This window comes from Aedes albopictus, chromosome 2 (assembly GCF_035046485.1).
Source record: "Aedes albopictus strain Foshan chromosome 2, AalbF5, whole genome shotgun sequence".
Taxonomy (NCBI): domain Eukaryota; kingdom Metazoa; phylum Arthropoda; class Insecta; order Diptera; family Culicidae; genus Aedes; species Aedes albopictus.
This window is the reverse complement of record NC_085137.1, coordinates 226,338,117-226,361,491: the sequence shown is the minus strand read 5'-3', so window position 1 is coordinate 226,361,491 and position 23,375 is coordinate 226,338,117. Positions and strand designations below refer to the sequence as shown.

Sequence of the window (23,375 nt, the reverse complement as noted above, 5' to 3'; positions counted from 1 at the left end):
AGACCTCGTGTCCCAATTTATCAAAACAAGAATAAAAACTGGATATTGTCTCAAATTTTCATTAGGATTGGATAAAAATCAACAGAGTTATGAATTTTTCAAGTTGAAAATTTGTTGCGAAAATGGCCTTGGCCTTTTATCCTTTGGTTGTCAAAAAATATACTTCCATGCTTAATGGCTTGCAGCGAAAAAAAACCCAAACAATCGCATATTCTGCCCTACAAATTGAGGTATAGCTAAAAAATGTGACGTGCTGGATCAAATCTGAGCCCGGATTCGGATTCAGCGGCCCAAAATCTGTCGCATAAGTTTGCTCTTGAGACAAAAAACTGTTGCGCTGTGTTATTGTAGGAATCTTTGGATGGACTTCCAGAAGACATTTTTGTACAAATGTTTTTGCGGTATTCCTGGATTAATTTTAGACAATATCTGGTAAAATTTTCTGAAAGGATTCCTGGAAGAAATTCCTGCAGAAATACTTTGAATCATTCCAGATTTAATTATTAGAGCAATCTCTAGTGGAGTTCTTGAAGGAATATATGGATAAATCCCTGAAGAAATCTCTGAAGGAACACTTGCAGAAATACCTAAAAGGATCTCTGTTGGCATTCCTTTGGCAATTTTTGGAGAAATTCCTGGAGGAATCCTCGAAAAACAGCACTGGAGCATTCACTGGAGGAACATCTAAAGATATCCCAGAAGAAATGTCTGGTGAAATCACTAGAGGAACTCTTGAAGAAATATCTGGAGCAATCCATGATAAGATCACTGAAGGAAGCTATGGAAACAATGTTGGTGGAATTCGTCGATGCATCCTTGCAGAAGTATCAGTATTTTTTTTAAGTAATCGTGGGAGGAATTCCTGCAGCATTTATTGGAACAAACCCTGAAATAATCACTATCGGAACACTGCAAGACGCCCATGGAAGAATTCACGAAGTAGAAATTCATGGAGAAGTACTCATCCATAACGACATTGGCGAAACTACGAATTTTTGCCAGGGGGTGCCCTTCATACAAATATTCATTAGTTCATAAATTCATCATTCATCAACTCATATTTCATAGTAATGCATCCAAATTCTAGGGGGTGCCTGGCACCCCCGGCATCCCCAGTAGTTTCGCCTATGCCTAACGAGCGTACTGTGAAGGAGAGCAAGACAAAAAAGGATTTTTTGTACCACTAGAAGTGGCAAGTTAATATGCAACTACTAAACGTAGATGGATTAGACCTTCAAGAAAAGCAAAACATGAAAGCAAAAAAAAAACAATAAACATGAGCAACTAAATAGATTTTCACACAGTGTTAGTATGGGAGAAAACATTTGCTTTGGATAGAATGAATTATCAACGAATATTTTATCAAAAATAGAACATATTCGGTCCCAAGTAACCACTGACTGTACTAAACCCGTATTGCATGCAGATATACGATATATTTAGAGCAATCATTATTTTGCATGAACACTTATAGTTGATTTAAAAAGTGGAAATGGGCAATTATGCGACTGAACCAGGATTATACCAGTATAATCTTAATGTGAATCTATATTTACCCATTTCCGCTTTGAATCATCCCTAAGTTTTCATGTAAAGTAATAATTGCTCTGAATACACCCTTTATCTGCATGCAACAAGACTACAGCACCGTGATTACTTGTTTTTTTTTTTGATATTTTTAAATTACTATTATTTACAGCAAATAGTACATTATATTACCGTTCACTGGTTGAACAATTTATATGCCAACAAATCTATTCAACCGACAATATTCTCACTGGGGATTCACTAACCAACTGATCCACCTGTTAATCGGCATTTTAAATTAATTTCGAATTAAGTTCGTTTTCCTGCATCTGCCAGTCGTTGCAACGAACGAAAGAAGCGCGACTCGATTTTTCACGAGTCATTGCCAATAATTTCGTGAAACTGTCGGCATCAGCATTATATTGTAACAGAGCGACAAAATAACGTCACTCATTAGCTAAGGAAGCCACCAACCCGGGTTGGGAAACTCGGCCCATCATCGTCAAATTGCGTATCTTCCTCCTTATTGCCCACGAAACTTCATAGGAACGTAGGTTAGTGCCACGCCGCGCCGCCAGCTGACGAGACCAAGCAAGGGCACGGCGGCAGTTACAAACGATGCGATTAGAAACAGATCAACCAGAAATGTGTTAGCAAGATGTTGTCATCGATGTTATAATTAGACCAAGAAGCAGATTTATGCAATATAGGATTAAATTGGTACTTGTCGCTTGCGTAGCAGACTGCTAGTCAGTTGCTAGATGATGGCGGATGAGTTCAAGCAGTCAGCGTGGGCGGAAGTAGGTGTAGGATAGCGGTTGAAAAGATAAAGGCAAGAAAAAACACTTAATATATGGAGGAAGCTGATCGTTTCGCGATCGGGATCGGGATAGAAATAGCTCACGCGTTGTTCGAACCTGGGTGTCATTCGAGAAGCTCTGGTGCCGATCGTCCGAGAACGGGTTGCCCACTTGCAGTAACTGAGGGGTGGCTAGTGAGTGTGATCTTTGGTAAACGCCGCCTGACTGTGGTTGGGTCAGGTTGTTGGTGGGTTTGTCCTGTACTCGCTCGATGATTGCGACGTCTTCGCGCACTTTTTCGAACGTTTCGTATGTCTAGTGTGAAAAGATTAATGAGCTGTGGAGGTTTGTATGGCGCTAACAAATGTTCTCAATAAACTGAATTCATTTTCATAGGAACTACCGATAGTGCTCTCTAACTTAAATTTAGTTGGAAAACATTTTCTTCTTCTTCTTTTTCTTCTTTTTCTTCTATATGGCTCTACGTACCCACCGGAACTTGGCCTGCCTCTCTCCAACTTAGTGTTCTTTGGGCACTTTCACAGTTATTAATTGGGTTTTTAAATTAAGAAAAATGTGTCGATTTTTTGGTTTTATATGAAAGAGCACCTATTTCTGAACCACCATGATTTTTTTCAGATTTTTAGAACTTCATTTTGGTACCTAAAATCGCTTTCGAAGAGATTTTTCTAAATCACCTTTTGACAGCTGGGCAACTGCTTGACAGCTCCGCCCAGTACAAAATGCGACGAGGGGTGATTCGACAAATCGCTCCCATACAAACTTCAAACTGATTTTTAAATAGGTTCCCAGGCACCAAAATTAATGAAAATTTGGATTTCGGCTCAGTTTTGCATGCAGATTCTTAATATGGAATTATCTCAACACCGCTAAAGAAGCCAATTGGAGGGTTTTCTTTGCCAGCCATGGCATGAATTAGTATATTGTAAGGCAAACACAATGATACACTATGCCCAGGGAGTCGAACAAATTTTCCCGATCGGAACGGGAATCTCCGGATTGGCGATCCATAGCCTTAACATAGACACTGTGCTAATTGCAGACCCAACTTATATTTCTTAACTATATCTTGTCCTTTGGCACGGTAAAGGCTGGGTATGCTGCGCAATTCAGATCCAATTGTGATCCACTAGCCTCTGCCCAGCTACTTCTATCCCTACCTCCTCGCGGTACCGGTCGGAAACTATGAGCAACCTTAGGGAAGATCGGATAACCAACCCCGGTGGGAACTTTGGTCGTAGGCTGACTGGGAAGGGGGGGTTTGCTTCGGCAAACCTGAGCGTCTGTTCTCCAGGAGGAGCGGCTCACAACAGCGTCTGATCCCCATATTAGGGGCGGCTGATCTACGTCCGAGTGTCAGGGAAGGACTCTAGGCTCAACTGTGCACTATGGTCCTCCGGAAAGTAGGGGGTTGGTGTCAGGCCCTACGAGCCAGCCGTAAAAAACCATTGTAACGGAAAATCAGCGACAGAATAATACGAACCGAGATCAACGGCAACGACCCCAGCGAACAAAAAGGACTTGCGATTGGAAACTCGGTACGTGGAACTGCCGATCTCTCAACTTCATTGGGAGCACTCGCCGATCCACTGAAGGACCGCGGGTTCGGCATCGTAGCGCTGCAGGAGGTGTGTTGGACAGGATCCATGGTGCGAACGTTTAGAGGTAATCATACCATCTACCAGAGCTGCGGCAACACACGCAAGCTGGGAACAGCTTTCATCGTGATGGGTGATATGCAGAGGCGCGTGATCGGTTGGTGGCCGATCGACGAAAGAATGTGTAGGTTGAGGATCAAGGGCCGATTCTTCAAATTCAGCATAATAAACGTGCACAGCCCACACTCCGGAAGTACTGATGATGACAAGGACGCATTTTACTCGCAGCTCGAACGCGAGTACGATCGCTGCTCAAGCAACGACGTCAAGATCATCATAGGAGATTTGAACGCTCAAGTAGGCCAGGAGGAGGAATTCAGACCGACGATTGGTAAGCTCAGCGTCCATCAGCAAACGAACGAAAACGGCCTACGACTCATTGATTTCGCCGCCTCCAAAAATATGGCCATACGTAGCACCTTTTTCCAGCACAGCCTACCTTATCGTTACACCTGGATATCACCACAGCAGACAGAATCTCAAATCGACCACGTTCTGACCTCGACGTCAGGACCTATCGTGGCGCTAACATCGACTCCGACCACTATCTGGTGATGGTCAAACTGCGCCCAAAACTCTCCGTCATCAACAATGTACGGTACCGGCGACCGCCACGGTACAACCTAGAGCGACTGAAACAACCGGATATCGCCTCTTCATATGCGCAGAATCTCGAGGCAGCCATCAACGACGCAGCCGAGAGCACCATCGGGTACGTTGGACGGAATCGACGGAACGAATGGTTCGACGAAGAGTGCAGAACGGTTTTGGAGGAGATGAACGCAGCGAGGGCGGTAATGCTGCAGCAAGGGACTCGCCAGAACGTGGAACGTTATAAACAGAAGCGGAAACAGCAGACCCGCCTCCTTCGGGAGAAAAAGCGCCGCCTGGAAGAAGCGGAGTGTGAAGAAATGGAGCTGCTGTGCCGTTCCCAAGAAATACAAAAGTTCTATCAGAAGCTCAACGCATCTCGCAACGGCTTCGTGCCGCGAGCCGAAATATGCAGGGATAAAGACGGAGGCCTCTTGACGGACGGACGTGAGGTGATCGAAAGGTGGAAGCAGCACTTCGATCAGCACCTGAACGGCGTGGAGAATGTAGGCACTAGAGCCCACGGCAACGGAGAAAACGACGACGCCAGTGCAGCAGAGGACGGAAATGAGCCAACTCTCAAGCTGAGGGAAGTTAAGGTTGCCATTCACCAGCTCAAAACCAACAAAGCAGCTGGTAAGGATGGTATCGCAGCTGAACTCATCAAGATGGGCACCTGCCTGCATCGGCTGATAGTCAGGATCTGGGGAACCTCACAGCTACCGGAGGAGTGGAAAGAAGGGGTAATCTGCCCCATTCATCAGCAGGGCGACTATTTGGAATGTGAGAACTTCAGGGCGATCACTATTTTGAATGCTGCCTGCAAAGTGCTGTCCCAGATCATCTCCCGTCGTCTGTCACCTAAAACGAATGAGTTCGTGGGAAGTTATCAAGCCGGCTTCAACGACGGCCGGTCGACAACGGACCAGATCTTTACCGTACGGCAAATCCTCCACAAATGACGTGAATACCAGGTCCCAACGCATCACCTGTTCATCAACTTCAAAGCGGCATACGACAGTATCGACCGCGCAGAGCTATGGAAAATCATGGACGAAAACGGCTTTCCTGGAAAGCTGACAAGACTGATTAAGGCAACGATGGACGGTGTGCAAAACTGTGTAAGGGTTTCGGGTGAACTATCCAGTTTATTCGAATCTCGCCGGGGACTGCGACAAGGTGATGGACGCTCATGCCTACTCTTCAGCATCGCTCTGGAAGGTGTGATGCGACGAGCCGGGCGCAACAGCCGGGGAACGATTTTCACAAAATCCAGTCAATTTGTGTGCTTTGCGGACGACATGGACATTATTGCAAGAACATTTGGAACGGTGGCAGAGCTGTACACCCGCCTGAAACGCGAAGCAGCAAAGGTCGGACTGGTGGTGAATGCGGCTAAGACATGGGCATGACCGACGTTGGAGAAAATCGAGTATTATGGCGGCAAATTGTTGATTCAGTATTACCATGAATTTGATGTTAAAATAAATGAATGAAATGAAAATGAGCTGTTTTTGCTATCAGTGCAAAAAATGGAAAAAAGTGAAATGTAGAGTTTTTTGAATGATATGAAAACTTAAATGCAATATGTTAATTGCACTGATGGTATTTATAGCTTTAGTTGTATTATACAAAATCGCCTAGAAGTTTTGAAATTACTTATAAACTTTAATGTAATAAGTTGAAGTGACTGCAAAATGAAATCAAAATTTGAAATCTAATTGAATCAAGACAATCTGATATCAATATGTGATATCAATTTGCTGCTGATTACAAATCGTGTTTTCGATTTGCTATCATTTTGTTGTTAGACTTTGCTCGGACTCACCGCTATGAGTTGTAGCGCATCAAGTATCAAGTAACAACAACATAACATGAATATGAACAACATAGCATGAAGAAGGCAATTCATACCCTAGTTTAACCCTTATGTGGCCGACAGGGTACCCGGGTACCCAGCGCCCATTTAAAAAGCACGGTGTAGAAAAAAGCAAAAAGTTTGTCGGACACATAACGGTTAAGGACATGTTCAATGCTCATACGAAGAGATACGAAGCACCTATTCCCAACACAGCCTACCTTGTCGTTGCACCTGGAGATCACCACTGAAGACTGTATCCCAAATTGACCACGTCCTGATTAACGAACGGTGCGGCACTACTCCGTCTGGTTAAGATAAAATGCACCAACAACTCTCCGTGATTAACAACCCAGTCAACCAGTGATCGTATAAGATATCGAATAAGATGTTAAAGTGAAGGCGATATGCGTACACTTTACATGCGCCTAAATGGAGGCATGTACGCATATGACCTCCACTTTATCATCTTATGCAACATCCTATACGATTACTGGTTGTTTGGGAACATACGATACCGACGGCCGGCTCGGTATAATCTGGAACGACTGAAGCAACTGGATGGCACCACCACTTACGCGCAGATTCTCGAGGCAGCGTTGGCGGACGAGGTCGAGCTCAATGTGGCCAATGTAGGAATGCTGGAGTATCGTCAAGCCACCAGTCACCGTGGATCTAAGAGGATTTGGGGCGAATAAGGGCTGTCATGGGTCTCCAGTTAGCCTAGTGGTTAAGGCTATGTATCGCCAATCCGGAGACGGCGGGTTCGATTCCCGTTCCGGTCGGGAAAATTTTCTCGACTCTCTGGCCATAGTGTATCATTGTACTTGCCTCACAATATACAATTTCATGCAATGGCAGGCAAAATTAATAACTGTGGAAGTGCTCAAAGAACACTAAGTTGAAGCGAGGCAGACCAAGTCCCAGTTGCGAAGAAGAAGAAGAAGAAGAAGAAGAAGAAGAAGAGGGGGAAGAAGAAGAAGAAGAAGACGAAAAAGAAGAAGAAGAAAAAGGGCTGTCATTGGACACCAATCTTATAAACATTGATGGTGCCGCTGTTAATTGCTTTCATGAGAGGTTAAAATTAAAGTAATATCCACAAAAGTAGGGGGTCAAATCGCTGTAGTTAACGCGTATGGATAGGAGGGAACACTTTCGAGGTGGTGGAGGACTTCGTCTACCTCGGGTTCTTATTGACGGCAGGCAACAATGTTAGACATGAAATACGAGGCGCATCATCAGTGGAAGGCGGGGCTACCATAAGCTTCACAAGAATCTGCGGTCAAATTGCCTCCACCCTTAAGTGCCCCACACAATGCATACGTTTGCGTGACAGTAGTTTGACAGATTTCCCATGGGTAAACTGTCAAAAAACGCAAACCTCGACGGACCGGACGCTATGTGTTCCAGGCTTTATTTCATTTCTGTATTAGCAATTTGTGAATTATTTATGGGAGGTTCTCAAATCAGAATCACCTAGCGCAAAACAGATATACGAGAACTCCTTTTTAATAGTACCGTAATCCGGGGTCAAATTGATCACTTTAAAACAACTTTTGCCGATAATATCAGTGCCTCTTGGGGCGAAATAAGTGAAATAAGTGATTTCTATTACAACAAATGACTATTTCTTCATAAAATGAACTTTTTATAACAATTTCATGTTCTGATTAGCTGCATAACATCCCAACCAAGGCTCAACAAAAATGTTTAAACAGAGAATTCACGGGAAGTCCTATTAGCAATTGATTGTTTAGCGGCAATGATTTCAGCTAAATGAGAAATACATTGCAAATCCTTGAAAAAATAAGGCAAAACCTTTTTTTTTAATTTAAAGTCTACACTCATCTCTAGACATCTACGAATCAGATGACGTAAAAAGTTAAAGATCATTACGACGCTTAAGAGTTCCTAGTATGGAATTATAATGTAGTACCCAAGTGATCAATTTCACCCCGGTTTACGGTATTGATTTTTGTATTTTTATGATTGTATAGAGTTTTCAGCTGCAACATGTTCTGGATGGCCTTTCTGTAGTGTTTGATCATGTAAAAGTGTCTCTAGAAGTGCGCACCGTTAATAATAGCAAGAACGGAACCAATTGGTACCGTAATCGTTCGTAAGTTTACATCGTGAACCTATAAAAATGAATTCAGTCTACGAAAATGTATGTTATTTGAGCGTTTCAGTTTTTCGTTCAGTTTTCTACTTCAGTGTATGATATTAAATAAGATTACCTGCGTTGACATATCTTGCGGGGGAGGAGACGTTCCGATCGAAGCCCTAGCTGAAGTTTTCGGCATACTTTCAACAACGGGGGCAATTTCTTCGGGTTCGACCATTTCTCGCGGTGGGGACGGACCGCATCCGGTGGACACTTTCTCATTCACTATATTGTTCACATGCTTAGTAACTTCTGAGTCTAGATTTTGCTTGATTTCGCCACTGCCTTTTGGATTTTCCAATTTCACTTGGATCGCGGACTGAATGTCATGGTTTTCGTACTGATTTTCCTCGACAAAAAAATCATCAACCTTTTCTGATTCTTCAACACCATCATCAAATCGATCATCAAAGTCTATAACGAGAACAAAAACAACGCACATTAAAACTTTTGGCTTCATCGGAAAGCATTTTATTGCAAAGTAAACATTTTAATTCTAGATACAAAATAATAAAAAATGCTTTAGTTACAAAGTGAAACACAACACACACTCTAAATCTTAAACTATTTCTTCGGGAAGGATAGTGGGAAATGTTGGATTTTGTAACTGTACATAAGTCGTTTTCTAGGTATCTGTACTGGCGTTGGGCTATATGGTTATAGATACAATATGAGGTGGATCATCGGGGTGCAAAATATGATTTTCATTTGTTTTCTGTTTTAAGGTGCAACACTCAACTATTTTGCTTTAGTACCGGGCCAAAAGGATATTTTGCGGATCCTACCTTTCTTCTTGGTATCGATCTCTTTGGTCGGTGGTTGGGGTATGATCGTCTGTTGTTTCTTCACATCCGATGTCGGACTTGGTACCGCTCGTTTTTCACTGGGTGGCTCTTGGACGACATCCGGCGGTGGTGATCGTGGAATTTCGGGATCTCTCGTTGTAGATGCTGAGACAGCTGCAGAAGCAGTTTTGCAGCAAATAGCACATATTTTGACGCCAGCTTCGTTGACATAGGTACAAAATGCGCACTCCCATTCGTGATCAGGTGCAATTATGGGATGTGGTGGAGGTGGTGAGTCTTCCACAAGAAACTGAACCGGCTCAGACTTAATTTCGTTGATTTGATTCTTGGTTATAACTGCTTGCAAATGTTCCTTTTCGTCATCATCGTTCGATTTCGGTGGAGATTTTGTTGTATGAGATTCGTTACTAATGTTGGAAATCTTTCGTTTTGCTTCTCCTCGTTGTTCGGGTTCGGCTTCTGAATCATTTGGAATGAATTCTGTACTAGAGTTCTTTTTCAGTGGTTTCTTAGCGGCGAATCTGCGTTTTTGTTCAGCATCTGGGTCAGGAGTATGAGAATCGGATGGGGTTTTCTTGGGAGTTGTTTTACCTGCTTTAGGCTTAACAACTTTGTTCTTTTCCGTATCGGAAAATTTTCTACTGCTCGTTCCTTTAGCTTTTTCTCGTGCTACGTCCGACTCACCGGTCACCGAATCAGATTCCATACGTTTCGGCGACAAAAGTCCAGAATTCTTTAACCTTTGTTGTTTCCGTCGTTCGAATTCAGCATCTGAATCGTTCGTAAATGAATCCGAAGGCACCTTCACTGGTGATGGTATGTTACTGGGAGACCGGCTTTGCTTTGTAACGCGGCGTCTATCAAAATCCACATCGGAATCATTGGTCATGGAATCTGAAGTAATCTTACGGGGAGAGCTGAAGCTTTCGTTGTTAGATTTAGATTTGTTGGATCCTCGACGATTCGATTCTCCATCGGAATCATTTGTGTAAGAATCTGATGTAACCTTTCGTTGCGACGATAGTGACATCTTATCGAAACGATCACGTAGTAGCTCTTCCCGCTCATATTTAGAACGATGAATATCACGCTTGTACGTTGTTGGATAGTCAATTAACGACCTGGCCGAGGATGCCCCACGACGATCCCGATTGAATCTGGACGGTTTTACGCTTGAAGACCGTACAAATGCGTTCGGCTCTGGCTCGTCAAAATCGAGACTACTGTTCGAGTTTACTCGATGACGGCGATCTCGTCTACCGCGGGCTTTTGTGAAGTCTTCATCCGAATCTTCATCATCTGTAAGATCGTTGATGTAGCTGCTACGGTTGGCATTGCGCATTGACATAGTGGATTTCCGTGACTTGATACTGAGAGCCGGGGAAGCTGCACGTGAACGCGAATGGGCTCGCGATCGTGGTGGAGGCATTGCCATTCCTGTTAATGATAGAAAAAAGGTTGATTGTAAGATTTTTCTTTGACTGCTTATCTTTTCTACAAATGCGCTCACCTGGCATCATGGGCATCATACCCATAGGATACGGATACATTCCACCCCATGGGTTGTTCCAGCCTGGCGGGTATCCCGATTGATCGTGAGGATAATGCTGCGACGATGGCATGTTGAGGCTCATGTTTGAGCCATTTTGAGACTGACCTGCCATCCAAGGATTCATTTGATTCCAGTGCATTTGATTGTAATTTATTTGTGCCATAGATTGTGCCTGATGAAATAGATCAAATCAACACGTTATAAATCGACAACTCCAAATGAATTGTTTAGTGTACCTGCTGAAGTGGACTGAAGCCCCACAAATTTGGCTGTGCCGGTTGATGGTGCATCTGGTTCAGATTAAAGACAGAGGTACTGCGAGGATTGGGCAGCCCGGGGTCTGGACTGCTTCCCAAATCCGTACGCTGTGCGGGCGACATAAACGATTGATTACTATTGTTCAGAGCATTGCTCTCAGAAGGCACTGGTGAAGAAGCACTGGGCATCAGATTGATACCCGAAGCAACACTGCCAGATCTTATTCTGGGTGTCGGTGGTTCGATCCATCTCGATTGCAACGCATGGTGCTGTTGATGGAATTGTTGTTGCTGTTGATTAAGTGTTGTTGATGGAACTGATGGTGGTTTTGTGCGAATAATTTGCACTGATGACTGAAAATCATGATTTGTAAAACAATATTAAAAACGCTTGTAAACGACAACACAGAAAGCTATAAAACTAATAGAAAAGAAACATATGGAACTATTTAAAACTTTAAGTAACTCACTCTTGGAAAACAAAAACAAAACTAAAAATGGATCATACCTGTACATCGGCATTGGAGGCCAGACTTGCTCGTCGGCTTCGATCGTTATCGGATCGCATTGCTTCCTGGTGCTGACGGTAACGCTGCTGCAGCATGGTCATTCGATCCAGGGTCGCAGCCGTGTTGTTCTGAATCTTCTCCATCGTACTGGACATAGACTTGGGAGTGCCGATGGGAAACGATCGTTTCGAAGCAGTATCCAACGATGATGTGGAAGCTGTTTTGGATGACGATCGGATTCATTATCAGCTTTGCATATGAATGATAATATATAATTTTAAAGACTCACAGTGAATTTTGTTCTCCGGTGGATCCGGTAGAGGCCTATTGGATGGATGGATGAATCGCTTGAGTGAATTCATCTTCTCACGGAGCGACAAAGCCGGACTTGGGGGTGGCTGCGGTGGTTTTTGAGCATTGGCTGACCCTTGTGGGATGGTAGTTGGGATGGTCTGGGAAGAAAGCGATCGATGATAGATTTTATTTGTGTTATAAACATGGAATTTAACCATTCAGCAAATTAAGAGGAATTATTCATAAAAGCAAAAAAAAAAAAAACAATTTCTCGAGAAGTTTGTCTCTAGATATAAAATCATACTAGGTGGAAAAATCAGCGAACTTATGAAATAATAGATAATTTTACTATGTTTTTCTGAAATATATGTACGAAGGGCCCCAAAATAAAAATTGAATTTTGAAGATACAGGAAGTGGCCAAAATGTTTGGGATAGGCAACTTTTTTCTCTTACAAAAAAATTCAACATGCTGAAACTTTTCATAGAGTGCTTCAAAATTTCTCAAATTTTGACTGTTTGTCAACCTATTATATGTGCATCATTGGTACAAGTTTGAGCTCGATTGGTTAATCTTTCGCGAAGCTAGAACCGTTCTCGTAAAACACTTTTTTTAGACAACTAATTTTTGAACTGTCATATCCCGGAGACCAGTGAACCGAATTGAATGAAATTTTGAGCGATTATCAACAATATACTAATGCTTGAAAATTCTTGAAAACATAGGTATTTTTCAAACGGTATTTTTCAAACGTAATTACCTTTTATCCCAAACATGTATAACCCTTTCGGGACGAACCAGCACAATCGTGCTGTTTTTTGGCAGTGGTTTTACACATTTTTTCCAATTGTTTTTCCCTCAAAATATGTGATGTAAATATATTTTATGATCGAGTTATTACTCTAGCTCGCATTTCTGAGCCTCAACTTTGGTTGGAATTGTTTATGAAAAACGCCACAATAAGTTAAACAAAAAGTAAACAATCACCCTAGAAGTTGAAAAAGTTTTATCTGTCGTATTTTTATAAATATTTGTTTAATCTAAGTATGCAGAGATAAAAATCGATAGAAAAAGAGTAGTTCTGCAAAACGACGAAGAAAAAGTGGTGCTTTGTTGAAAAGCACAAGATTTCTGGGTGGTCAAAGTGGGTCCAGCACAATTGTGCTGTTCCGTCCCCAAGGCGGTCCAAGTTTCATCGGAAATTGCCTATTCTTAGGCGTTTTATGGTATAGAAGATTGATTTGAATTATTAAATCACTACAAAGTGATAGTTTATAATTTTATAGTTATAATTTCATTTCAATGAACACGATATCAGCTTGTACGAGTTTTTTAAAGAACTTTGAATACTTGTTACGGGGTCTGACTGGATCTATGGAAACTTGGTAGTTTTTCGGCTTTCAGTCACAGAAAAAGCAGTGGTTCCTAACACAACTTCCCCCGCGTACCAATTGAGTAAGTACCTTGCCGACATACTTCAAAAATCATTCACGAGTGAGTTCAATACCGTGGATTCCAAAACGTTCTGTACGTATGTCAATCAATTGACGATACCAACAGACCATGTACTGGTGTCGTTTGATGCAGTTTCGCTATTGACAAACGTCACTAAGGAAGTTGTCATACACGACATTATCATGATGTGGGATCAAATCCGAGACAACACCACTATCAACCTGAACCTGTTCCTGGAAATAGTAGACTTTTGCATCGGTGCTAGCTTCTTCCGTTTCCGGCAAAAGTATTACCTCCAAACCTCTGGTACGGCAATGGGAAGCCCACTATCCCCAATATTAGCAGACATTGTCATGGAAAACTTGCTATCAAAAGCAATTGGGAGGGCGAACCTTTCTCCACATGAAGGCGAATGAACCACGAGCTGCATCAGCTGCTAAGAGAACCAACCATCGTCAATACCGCGAAAATCGGGAGGCTACGGTGGGCGGGTCACGTCATCAGGATGTCGGATAGCAACCCGACTAAAATGGTTCTCGAAAGCCATCCGACCGGTACAAGAAGACGTGGAGCGCAGCGAGCTAGGTGGGTCGACCAAGTGGAGGACGATCTGCGGACCCTACGCAGAGTTCGGAACTGGAGACAAACAGCCATGGACCGAGTGGAATGGAGGCGGCTACTATGTACAGCAGAGGCCACCCCGGCCTTAGCCTGACCGATCGATCGATCGACCTTTCTCCACAATTCATTCGCAAATACGTGGATGACTTGTTCCTAGTGTTGCACAAGGACCAAATAGATGCGGTTCTGGCGATTTTCAACTCGCTAAACCCAAAGATAGTAGATTCACAGCTGAAGTGGAAGTTAACAACCAACTTCCCTTCCTCGATCTGCTTGTGATTAGGCAAGAGGACAATAGCGTAAAAACGGACTGGTATGCGAAACCAATTTCATCGGGCAGAATGTTGAACTACTTCTCGTTCCACCCGACTGACCAAAAGCTCGCAGTGGTAAACAACTTCATTGACCGAGTACGCAGTTTGAGCACCATTCGAACTAGAGAGCAGCAAGATCAGCTGATTCACCAACACCTCCGCAACAACGATTACCCTCACACTCTCAACAACCGACTATTGCGCCAACCTCGACGGATCGAAAATACAGACAGGCCCACTGTCTATCGATCGATCCCGTATATCGATGGCCTCACACCTCACACCTTCTATCAAAAAGATAATCACTAACAGCGGACTGCAGTTGGGAATATCTCACAGCAACAGGAATACAGTCGGAAACCTGTACAAAAGCGCTAAGGATCCCATACCTGTGCTTAACAAAAACAACGTGATATACAGAATTGACTGTAGAGACTGTCCCAGCGCATACATCGGAATGACTACCAACAAGTTGCGGACCCGCATGTATGGCCATCAAACCCACATCAACACTCTTGAAAACAAACTGGCAGAAGGTTACCAATACACCGATCCCGAAATACAGCTGTTACAAGAGAAATCGGCACTGATGAACCACTGCATCAATCACCAACACCGTTTCAACATCCAACAACCATCCCTCGTCGATTCAACCTACAAGAGACAAGCTCTGCAAGTGTTGGAAATGTGCCATATTGCGACGACTTCCAACACGGTCAACCATCGGACAGACACCGATAATTTAAGCTGTGCGTACGCAAATCTGCTCTCAACGATCAAAACCCAGAGAGGAGCGAGAAATGCGTTGTCAACTACTAAGGGGTTGTCCATGAACCACGTGGTCATTTTTTTAGGACTTTTCAACCCCCCCCCCCGCGTGGTCATTTGTCCATTTGTCCCACAAAAATTTTTATTTGTCCATACAAAATGGTCATTGGCTGAACCCCCCCCCCCCCCCCCCTCATGACCACGTGGTTTATGGACAAGCCCTAACCAAAATCGACAAAATACAAGAATTCTAACCACCCCACTAACACAAACAAATCCGACCAACCAAACACCACCAACTATAAACACCACACAGTAACCCCAATCTGCACGGAAAAATATTATAACCCAAAGAATAAGTTTTAAAAACTCAAATTTGGCTAAACTGCTTAAAGTTTTAACTCAAAGTTGGGTTGTTTTCTCCCTCGCCCCACCGCAATGTTGTCGAAAACAAAAAGAGAAGCACCGACGCATCCGCTGCTCTTCCGTGGAAGAAGCCAAATTTGGGTTTTCTTGAATTAACCCAAATTTGCGTCATTTGAGGCCTCCGTTGGGTGAAAATAACTTACCACTGGGTTAATTTTTTTGCCGCTCTCACTCACCACTTTCGCTGTTTAACGCAAATTTGAGTTATTCCACGGAAGACCGGGATTGCGTCAAAACAACTTAAATTTGGGTTGATTTGTAGTTCAGTGTGGCGAACAAGAACAGGAGTGTTCCCAAAGTGCCAAGTGTTGCGACTCGAACGGTTAAACGTACCACCCACCCACCATCTCAACCAGGGTGCTGGTTGGTCTAAGTATGATCGAAATTTGCTTCTCAAATCTTCTTTAATCAATAATTTCCTAATCACAGTGTTACAAGTGCGGTGCCCGAACCCAATGCAAACGACATTCCACCGTGTGATCAACACGATCTTCACAAGTTGATTCATATCGAGTGAGTAATTAAACTAATCAAAAACGAACTATAAAAATTAAGAGCACCCCCCCCCTCTTTTATACAATAAACAGGCCCTGATGAAGATCCCAACCATAGGATCGAAACGTAGGCAATGATTTAGAATAATCAACGCTTTTTCTGTGACTGAAAGCCGAAAAACTACCAAGTTTGAATACTAGGGTGAATAATATTACTCCATATTATCGAAATCATGAATTAGATTGGAACAGGGATTTGCTGTTCTTATTATCTTCTTCTTATTCATTTCTATGGTTTGAATATCCTGTCAAGCTGATCTCGTGTTCCTAGATTTGAAATTATACGTCTAAATTTCTACAAACTAACACTTTGCAGTGATTTAATAATTACAATAAGGCCGGAACAAATCTAATTTTCTTCTTTTGTCACAATACTCGTTGGCTCGCTAAGGGGGAGGACAATAAATAATAAATGTATTTGACGAAGAAATACCCAAACAATTCGGCAAACTCTATAAACTCATCGGATTTGTTAAGAAATTTCCTGTGCAACTCTAATTTCATCTTAAAATTTTAAAATTTCTTAAATAATTTGTTGGTGTCCCCCCTCAAAATGTTGAATTTCGACCAAAATTTTCCGAGGGGGCGGTGACATAAGAGAAAATCGAAATTTGTGTCAGCCTAAATCTTCTGTACCATAAAACTCCTAAAAGTAGGCAATTTTTAGCACTTACTTAGTGAACATCGACCGGCTTAAGGACGGACCAGCACAATTGTACTGGTCCTAATTTGACCCCAAAAAGTGCATAGGTGGATAAAGTAGCCGAAGTAGAGAAAGTTTTATTCTAGAGGACGTTAAGTTTATAAGAGAAAATTTGAGATAATCATTCTTTTATGGTCCGTCACGAAAGGGATAAAAGAACATGTTGCTGATTAACTATTAGGATGCATATTTTTGGATATCTGTAATTTCTGCGTAAACAAATATCACAGCTTTCTGCCTGAATTTCAGCTTGAAAAACAGTTGGCCCTTTTTCCATAGGAATTGATTCGTTAACTACGGGCCAGGTACTCCTGCACCAACTTAATCGTTCTGTTTCGAACCATCTGTGTAAAATACGATTGATCCTGGATGTAATTCTGGCCCCCATTGGTCCACAGATACCGCCCAGGGTTAACCACTTCAAAAATGCGTTCAAAATGTTACCTTCTGCGCATCCAATCACTATTATACTTGTGAATAACGAGTCAATACTAATTGTTTTTAGAATACTTAGATGCCCTTTCAGGTCACCTTCAACAAGGTTTGCTTGCTCAAGATGCAAATTCCAATTTAGCGCACTGTCAAGGAGTATTGCGAGATACTTGACTGTGGTTGAAAGTGCCAAAATAATTCCTTGCGCCATGGTTAGGCGCCATCCACAAATCACGTAACGCTCTAAGGGGAGGGGGGCCGAGCGTTACGGTCCATACATAAAATATCGGGGTTTCATACAAAAAGGCGTTACGGAGGGGGGAGGGGGGGGGGGTCGAAAAATGTCGATTTTAGCGTTACGTAATAAATAAATGCTGCCAGCTATTGAAATTTAATTTGTCTCTTTCGTGTAAACGTTACGACCGTAGTTTTTGAAGGACTTACATCCTTTAAGCTTTCCTTAACGCACCATGAAGAGACCAAATGTAAGGCAGTTTGCATTCTGTTACTGATAGCATGGTCAATGATCATATTTACCACGTTATTTGTTATTTGAAGATTTTGAGCCATTTCTATAGGATTTTCTTATATGAGTAAATATGCGCGCACGATGTGCCTGAAACCGATACTAATAAATAAAAATGTACACCAAACTGACACCCGGCATTCGAAAGATATACTATTATAGCATCATCTCCGAAAATTTAAAAATGTTTTATCGAGGGAAACGAAAGTTTTTACCGGTTGAATATTTTCCTCAATTTCCATAGAATTAGCTCATATATGGGAGTATTGTCATACGGTGCTCTTCATATCGTAAATAAATAATAACACTGCTCGACAAAGTTTTGTTAAAGCTCGTGTTGTGGGGTGAAAAAAGGGTTTTGAAACCCTAGAAGTGTCATAGTGAAAGAATTTTCGAAAAATATTGGAACGGGACAATTTATTACCGAAGTTTGAATTGAGAACTTGGGGTGTTCCATTGATATGTATACGCATTATAGTTTCTAGGGTCCCAAAACCCTACTCTTTTTTTCTCATCTCATAACGCGAACTAGTGCTGAACGGTGTAATGAGTTTCTTAAATCCCAAAAGTACAATATTCAAGCAACTTCTCTGAAAATTTTACAAGATTTCATTGGGATGAATGTAAATTACCGTGGTTTGAGAATCTAATTAATATTTTATAGTTCAACCTGCTATTCGAATAAAAATAAAAATGTGGCACACCGTGAGTGTTGATTATATAAACTTCCTGAGAGTTTGACATCCGTTTTTTTTAAGCACGTGACATGTTGGTATCTTGTCGGTGAATTTGAAAACGTTTCATGGTGAAACGAGAGTTAAAGTGAATTCACAGCCCTAGGTTTTGGTATTCTTAGGAGGCTTTGTAAATTGGGATCGCAGCAAGCTGTGCACGCGCGAGGACGTATTTAAATTGTACTGTCATATTTTGTTCGTGCTGAGGAATTTCAAGCACCCGCTGCAGTCGACCTGGACGCTCTGGTACCAGGGACCGGACCGGACCAAATCGCGGGAAAATACCCTGAACGGTGACCAGCTTTTCCAAAGTCGAGAGTTTTGGAGTCTGTACAATCACATCAAGAGCCCGGCCGACGACATCAAGGTCGGTAGCGATTACTCTTCGTTCAAGAAGGACATCCGTCCGATGCGGGAAGACGATAGCAACAAGCGCCGCGGCTGGTGGATGTGCCACGGCCGTAGCATCAGGAGCTGGACAAGTACAGGCTAGATACGATTCTGGGTCTCATCGAAGAGGCATTCGTAAGGCAATAGTAAGTTTTCAACGATAAAAGGTAAATATTTTAATTCACGTATACAATACTTTATATTTTCGATCATTACATTCCATCCAAATTCAAAATCTCGTATACGTAATAGAATAACCGTCTTTCAAATGCTAACATAACATAATATAATGCAAATATAACACAACCAGTTCTGGGGTTAAGAGGAGGGTTATCAGAGCCGCCAGTCGATACATTATATATGGTTGGAAGAGTGGAGATGCCAACTTCCCTTTAAAACCATTATGTAGAGAATGGTGAACTCTTCTTCTTCACATTCATTGGGGCATCCTCCAATGCGATGGCTTGCACTATATATAATTGTGTGATCTTGATTTAAAAAAATCAAGTTGAGTATAATTGTAATGTTTTGCTTGATCGAATCACATTGGGTGGACAGCCCACTGCTATCGGGCTTAGTACCGTGCTACAATGAATGGAGAACTATCATCATCATCATCATCTTAGGAGGCTTTGTAAATCGTTGGTATAATGTTGATAGCTTTTATACGTCATGTTATCAATGTATTTTTCGTGAACTAAGAAATATTTCATTTGAATGATCATCAGTAACAACGATTTTAAGCTTTTCTTCCAATTTCATTGGGAATATGCATACTATCGCTTTGTCTATAGACACTGGCGTGGTTCAAAAAATCGTTTTGACTCCACACCGCTTATTCGATTCGTAATCAGATTCTATGCTTTCACCCAAGATTTGAGCTCATTTGGTTGAAAATTGAGACTGCACAAGTCCTTCAAAGTTTGTATGGGAATTACTATGGGAAAACGATGTTTTTCATTCAATTGACCGTAGCATTTCCCCAAGTGCCCTAAATGGTTAGTTGACTCTTGGTACTCTTAGGCTACTCTCTCAGCCACAACTTTGCCAAAGACTGCATTCAAATCGGGCGCCTCATTAATTAGTTATCGATTTGTAACCAACTGGGTAAACTTTAACAGTAATTCTCCAGCTTCCCAGCAGGCAACATTGCTGCATATGGTGCCAAAGATATCACACTGAAGTTATGGCTACTATGTTTCACTGCAAAATGCAGTGATGCCCACCGAATAGTTTAACTATCATAAGTAAAGATTTTGATTCTGGATAAAAATCGGTAACTAATTAATGAAGCATGCGAATAGAATGCAGTCTTCGGTAAAGTTGAAGCTGATAGAGTAGCTTAGGAGTACCAGGAGTCAACTAACACTCTAGAGCAGGGGTTCCCAACCTTTTTGACGTGGCGGCCCCCTTTGTAAATTGTCAAAACATCTGGGGCCCAATGAAAATTAAAAAAAAATATGAATTAAATGAACGAAACCGAGTTTTTTGGGTACAGTAACCAAGCCAGAAGTGTACTGTTGGAAGGATTTCCGACGATCAATAATACGTTTTTTTATTCGACACTCACATTTCGTAAACAATAATGTACATTCAATTTCAGTCGTAGCTGAAAAAAAGCGGCGCAGCCGAAATTTTTTTCTTCTGAAGGCGTTTTATTCTGAAAATTTGTTCCTCAAATTGTGGCTTTTGAGGGTTGGCGGTATACAAAATTAAAAATTGGTATAATTTGCACAACATAGATTTTTTTTTACAATTGTTTTGGTAACATCGCGGCCCCCCTGGACAGGCTTCACGGCCCCCTAGGGGGCCGCGGACCACCGGTTGGGAACCCGTGCTCTAGAGCACTTGGGAAAATGCTACGGTCGATTGAATGAAAAACATCGTTTTCCCATAGTAATTCCCATATAAACTTTGAAGGGCTTGTGCAGTCTCAATTTTCAACCAAATGAGCTCAAATTTTTTGAGGAAGCATAGAATTTGGTTAGCAATCGAATAAGTGGTGTCTAGCAAAAACGATTTTTTGAACCACGCTAATAGACACTTTCAAAACACCTATTGAGTTTAGTAACAGTATCGAAAAAAATGATGTACATTATCAAAGTTTTAGATGAGTTACAATATATATGTATATAAATTGCGAGGAATAAATAACATGTGAGATTTAAAGAATATTCTATGATGTTACTACATTTTCAATATACTTTATCATATCATATATTTTCCAACCTCTGTAATTTGCGATCGCTTCAATGAAATGTTGTCAAATTTTCAGAGAAGTTGCTTGAATGTTGTTTCTTTGGAATGGTGTTTGTGATACTGATTAACATTTGTTTATGATTTGAAGAGCCAATGAAACACCCTATGACAATATTCCCATATATGAGCTAATTCTATGGAAATTGAGGAAAATCTTCAACCGGTAAAAACTTTCGTTTTCCTCGATAAAACATTTTCAAATTTTCGGAGATGATGCTATAATAGTATATCTTCCGAATGCCGGGTGTCAGTTTGGTGTACATTTTTATTTATTAGTATCGGTTTCAGGCACATCGTGCGCGCATATTTACTCATATAAGAAAATCCTATAGAAATGGCTCAAAATCTTCAAATAACAAAAACTTTAGTTTCCCTCGATGATAGATTTTCAAATTTTCAGAGGAGATACTAGAATAGTATATCTTTCGAATGCCGGGTGCCATTTTGGTGGACATTTTTATTTGTTAATAACGGTTTTTGGCACACCGTGTTTGCCTACTTGATTTGCAAATTGATTTTTAAAAATTGTTTTTTTGTTAAATATGACGATTTATTATGCTTGTATAGTTATTATTTCATTATTTTTAACATAGCGGGCGATAAACTTATCGTTGGGACAAAAGTGACACGCACTTCTCGGCAAGCTTTATGGATGTAGCATAATGGCAAACTCAATCTGAACAGTTTAGTTGAAACAAGCGTAGAACACGGAAAATGCGATTTTAACATTGATTCTAAAATTTGTGAAAGAGCCGTTCTCTTTTTTAAGGGTTCCCAGGCCAATTAAATGGTTCTTAGCGAGGACTTTTTGCAACCTGGCTGTAATTGAAGTATGTACTCTCAATGTTTTCACATGTATGTATCCAATTTATTTGACCTTCGGATTTCTCTGTTATACATTTTGAGGGACTTTTTGTATTGTTCTCACTGTTGTTTTGTTTTAGCCCGGTTAAATAGTTTCCAGGTGTTCTATTTTATTTTTTGCAGGTTTTTATTCCACCAAGGTACATCTCTATTTGAAGAGTTTTAGCGCTATTTTGAACCCCATAACAAGAACTTGGGATGTTATTGAAACTTTCCATTTCCGTATAAAGCTCGCAGTTTGCCTTCCTAAGATTTCTTGTAGTTTCTTTGAGTTGATGATCAGCCTCATATTCAAACAAAATATGCTTGTGATCAGATAAAGAGGTTTCGTCTGACACATGCCGATTTTTGATTTTTTTTTCCTGATAGTGTAGGACTACACAACATCTAATCAAGAACTTCTTGCCTGACGGCGATTGTAAAAGTGGGTTCATCGCCTTTGTTTCATAAATCGAGCTTATTTCCAGAAATGAAATCAACAAGGTGTTCGTCCTATTATTGATGTCTGTACTAGCCCATATCGTATGATGGGCATTCGCATCACATCTAATGATGAAAGCTTTATTTTATATAAAATCCTGGAGGAATGCCTGGGAGAATTCCTGAAGGAATTACTGAAAAAAAAAATATCTGGAGGATTTCTTGTAGGAATTCCCGACGAAATCTTAAAATGAATTCCTGAAGAAATCTCAGAAAAAAGTTGCTGGAGGAATTTCAAAAGGAATCGTTAAAAGAAATATGGAGAAACATTCTAGAAAAAAAAATCTTGAAGGAATTCTGAAGGAATTCTAGGATGAATCACAGTAGTAAATTCTGAAGCAATACTTTGATGAGGGGTCGAAGGATTCCTTGGAAAAAAAATTGAAAAAAAGAATGCATCCTTGGAGAAGACGCTGAAGGGTTCCTATAGGAATCACCGGAGAAATTCCTGAGCGAATTCCTGGAGGAACTCCTGATGGAATCCCTGGAGAAATACTGGAATTAAACCCTTGGAGTTCAGGAAAGAAGCATAGAAGGAATTCTGGAAGTATTTCAAGAAGGAGTTCTGGAAAGAATGCCAGGATGAATTTCTGGAAAATCCTCGGAAGGAATTCCGGAAGAAAACCCAGAAAGAATTCTTGAAATCCTAGTAGAATTTCTTGAAGGAATCTCACAAGCAATTTCTAAGGGAAGCTCAGGAGGAATTCCAGAAGTATTCCCAACAAGAGTTCCCAAAGGAATCTTAAAAAAAGCTAAGCGAGAAACCCTAGGAGAAATACCTGACTCAACCCCAGGAGGAATTCCCAATTAAA

At 41.4% G+C, this 23,375-nt stretch overlaps 1 protein-coding gene and 1 long non-coding RNA gene across 18 annotated transcripts in view; one reads left to right on the top strand and one right to left on the bottom strand.

Moving 5' to 3' along the window:
• Positions 1-23,375, bottom strand: part of LOC109432889 (E3 ubiquitin-protein ligase lubel) — an 88,685-nt gene that overhangs the window by 35,353 nt on the left and 29,957 nt on the right. For 7 of the 17 annotated variants that reach the window (XM_062851218.1, XM_062851217.1, XM_062851227.1 and 4 more), the window contains exons 6-13: positions 12,033-12,195; positions 11,743-11,960; positions 11,214-11,588; positions 10,936-11,149; positions 9,405-10,862; positions 8,693-9,033; positions 2,445-2,642; positions 2,252-2,284 (exon numbers count right to left, since the gene is read on the bottom strand). In XM_062851218.1, coding sequence (XP_062707202.1) covers positions 2,252-2,284; positions 2,445-2,642; positions 8,693-9,033; positions 9,405-10,862; positions 10,936-11,149; positions 11,214-11,588; positions 11,743-11,960; positions 12,033-12,195 — 3,000 coding nt within the window. The remainder of the gene's footprint in view (positions 1-2,251; positions 2,285-2,444; positions 2,643-8,692; positions 9,034-9,404; positions 10,863-10,935; positions 11,150-11,213; positions 11,589-11,742; positions 11,961-12,032; positions 12,196-23,375) is intronic. The other 10 variants (XM_029855909.2, XM_062851219.1, XM_062851224.1 and 7 more) reach the window with 4 other exon arrangements.
• Positions 15,907-16,306, top strand: LOC134287938 (uncharacterized). The gene is made up of 3 exons (XR_009997648.1): positions 15,907-15,994; positions 16,051-16,134; positions 16,209-16,306. It is a non-coding gene; the product is annotated as an uncharacterized LOC134287938 (long non-coding RNA).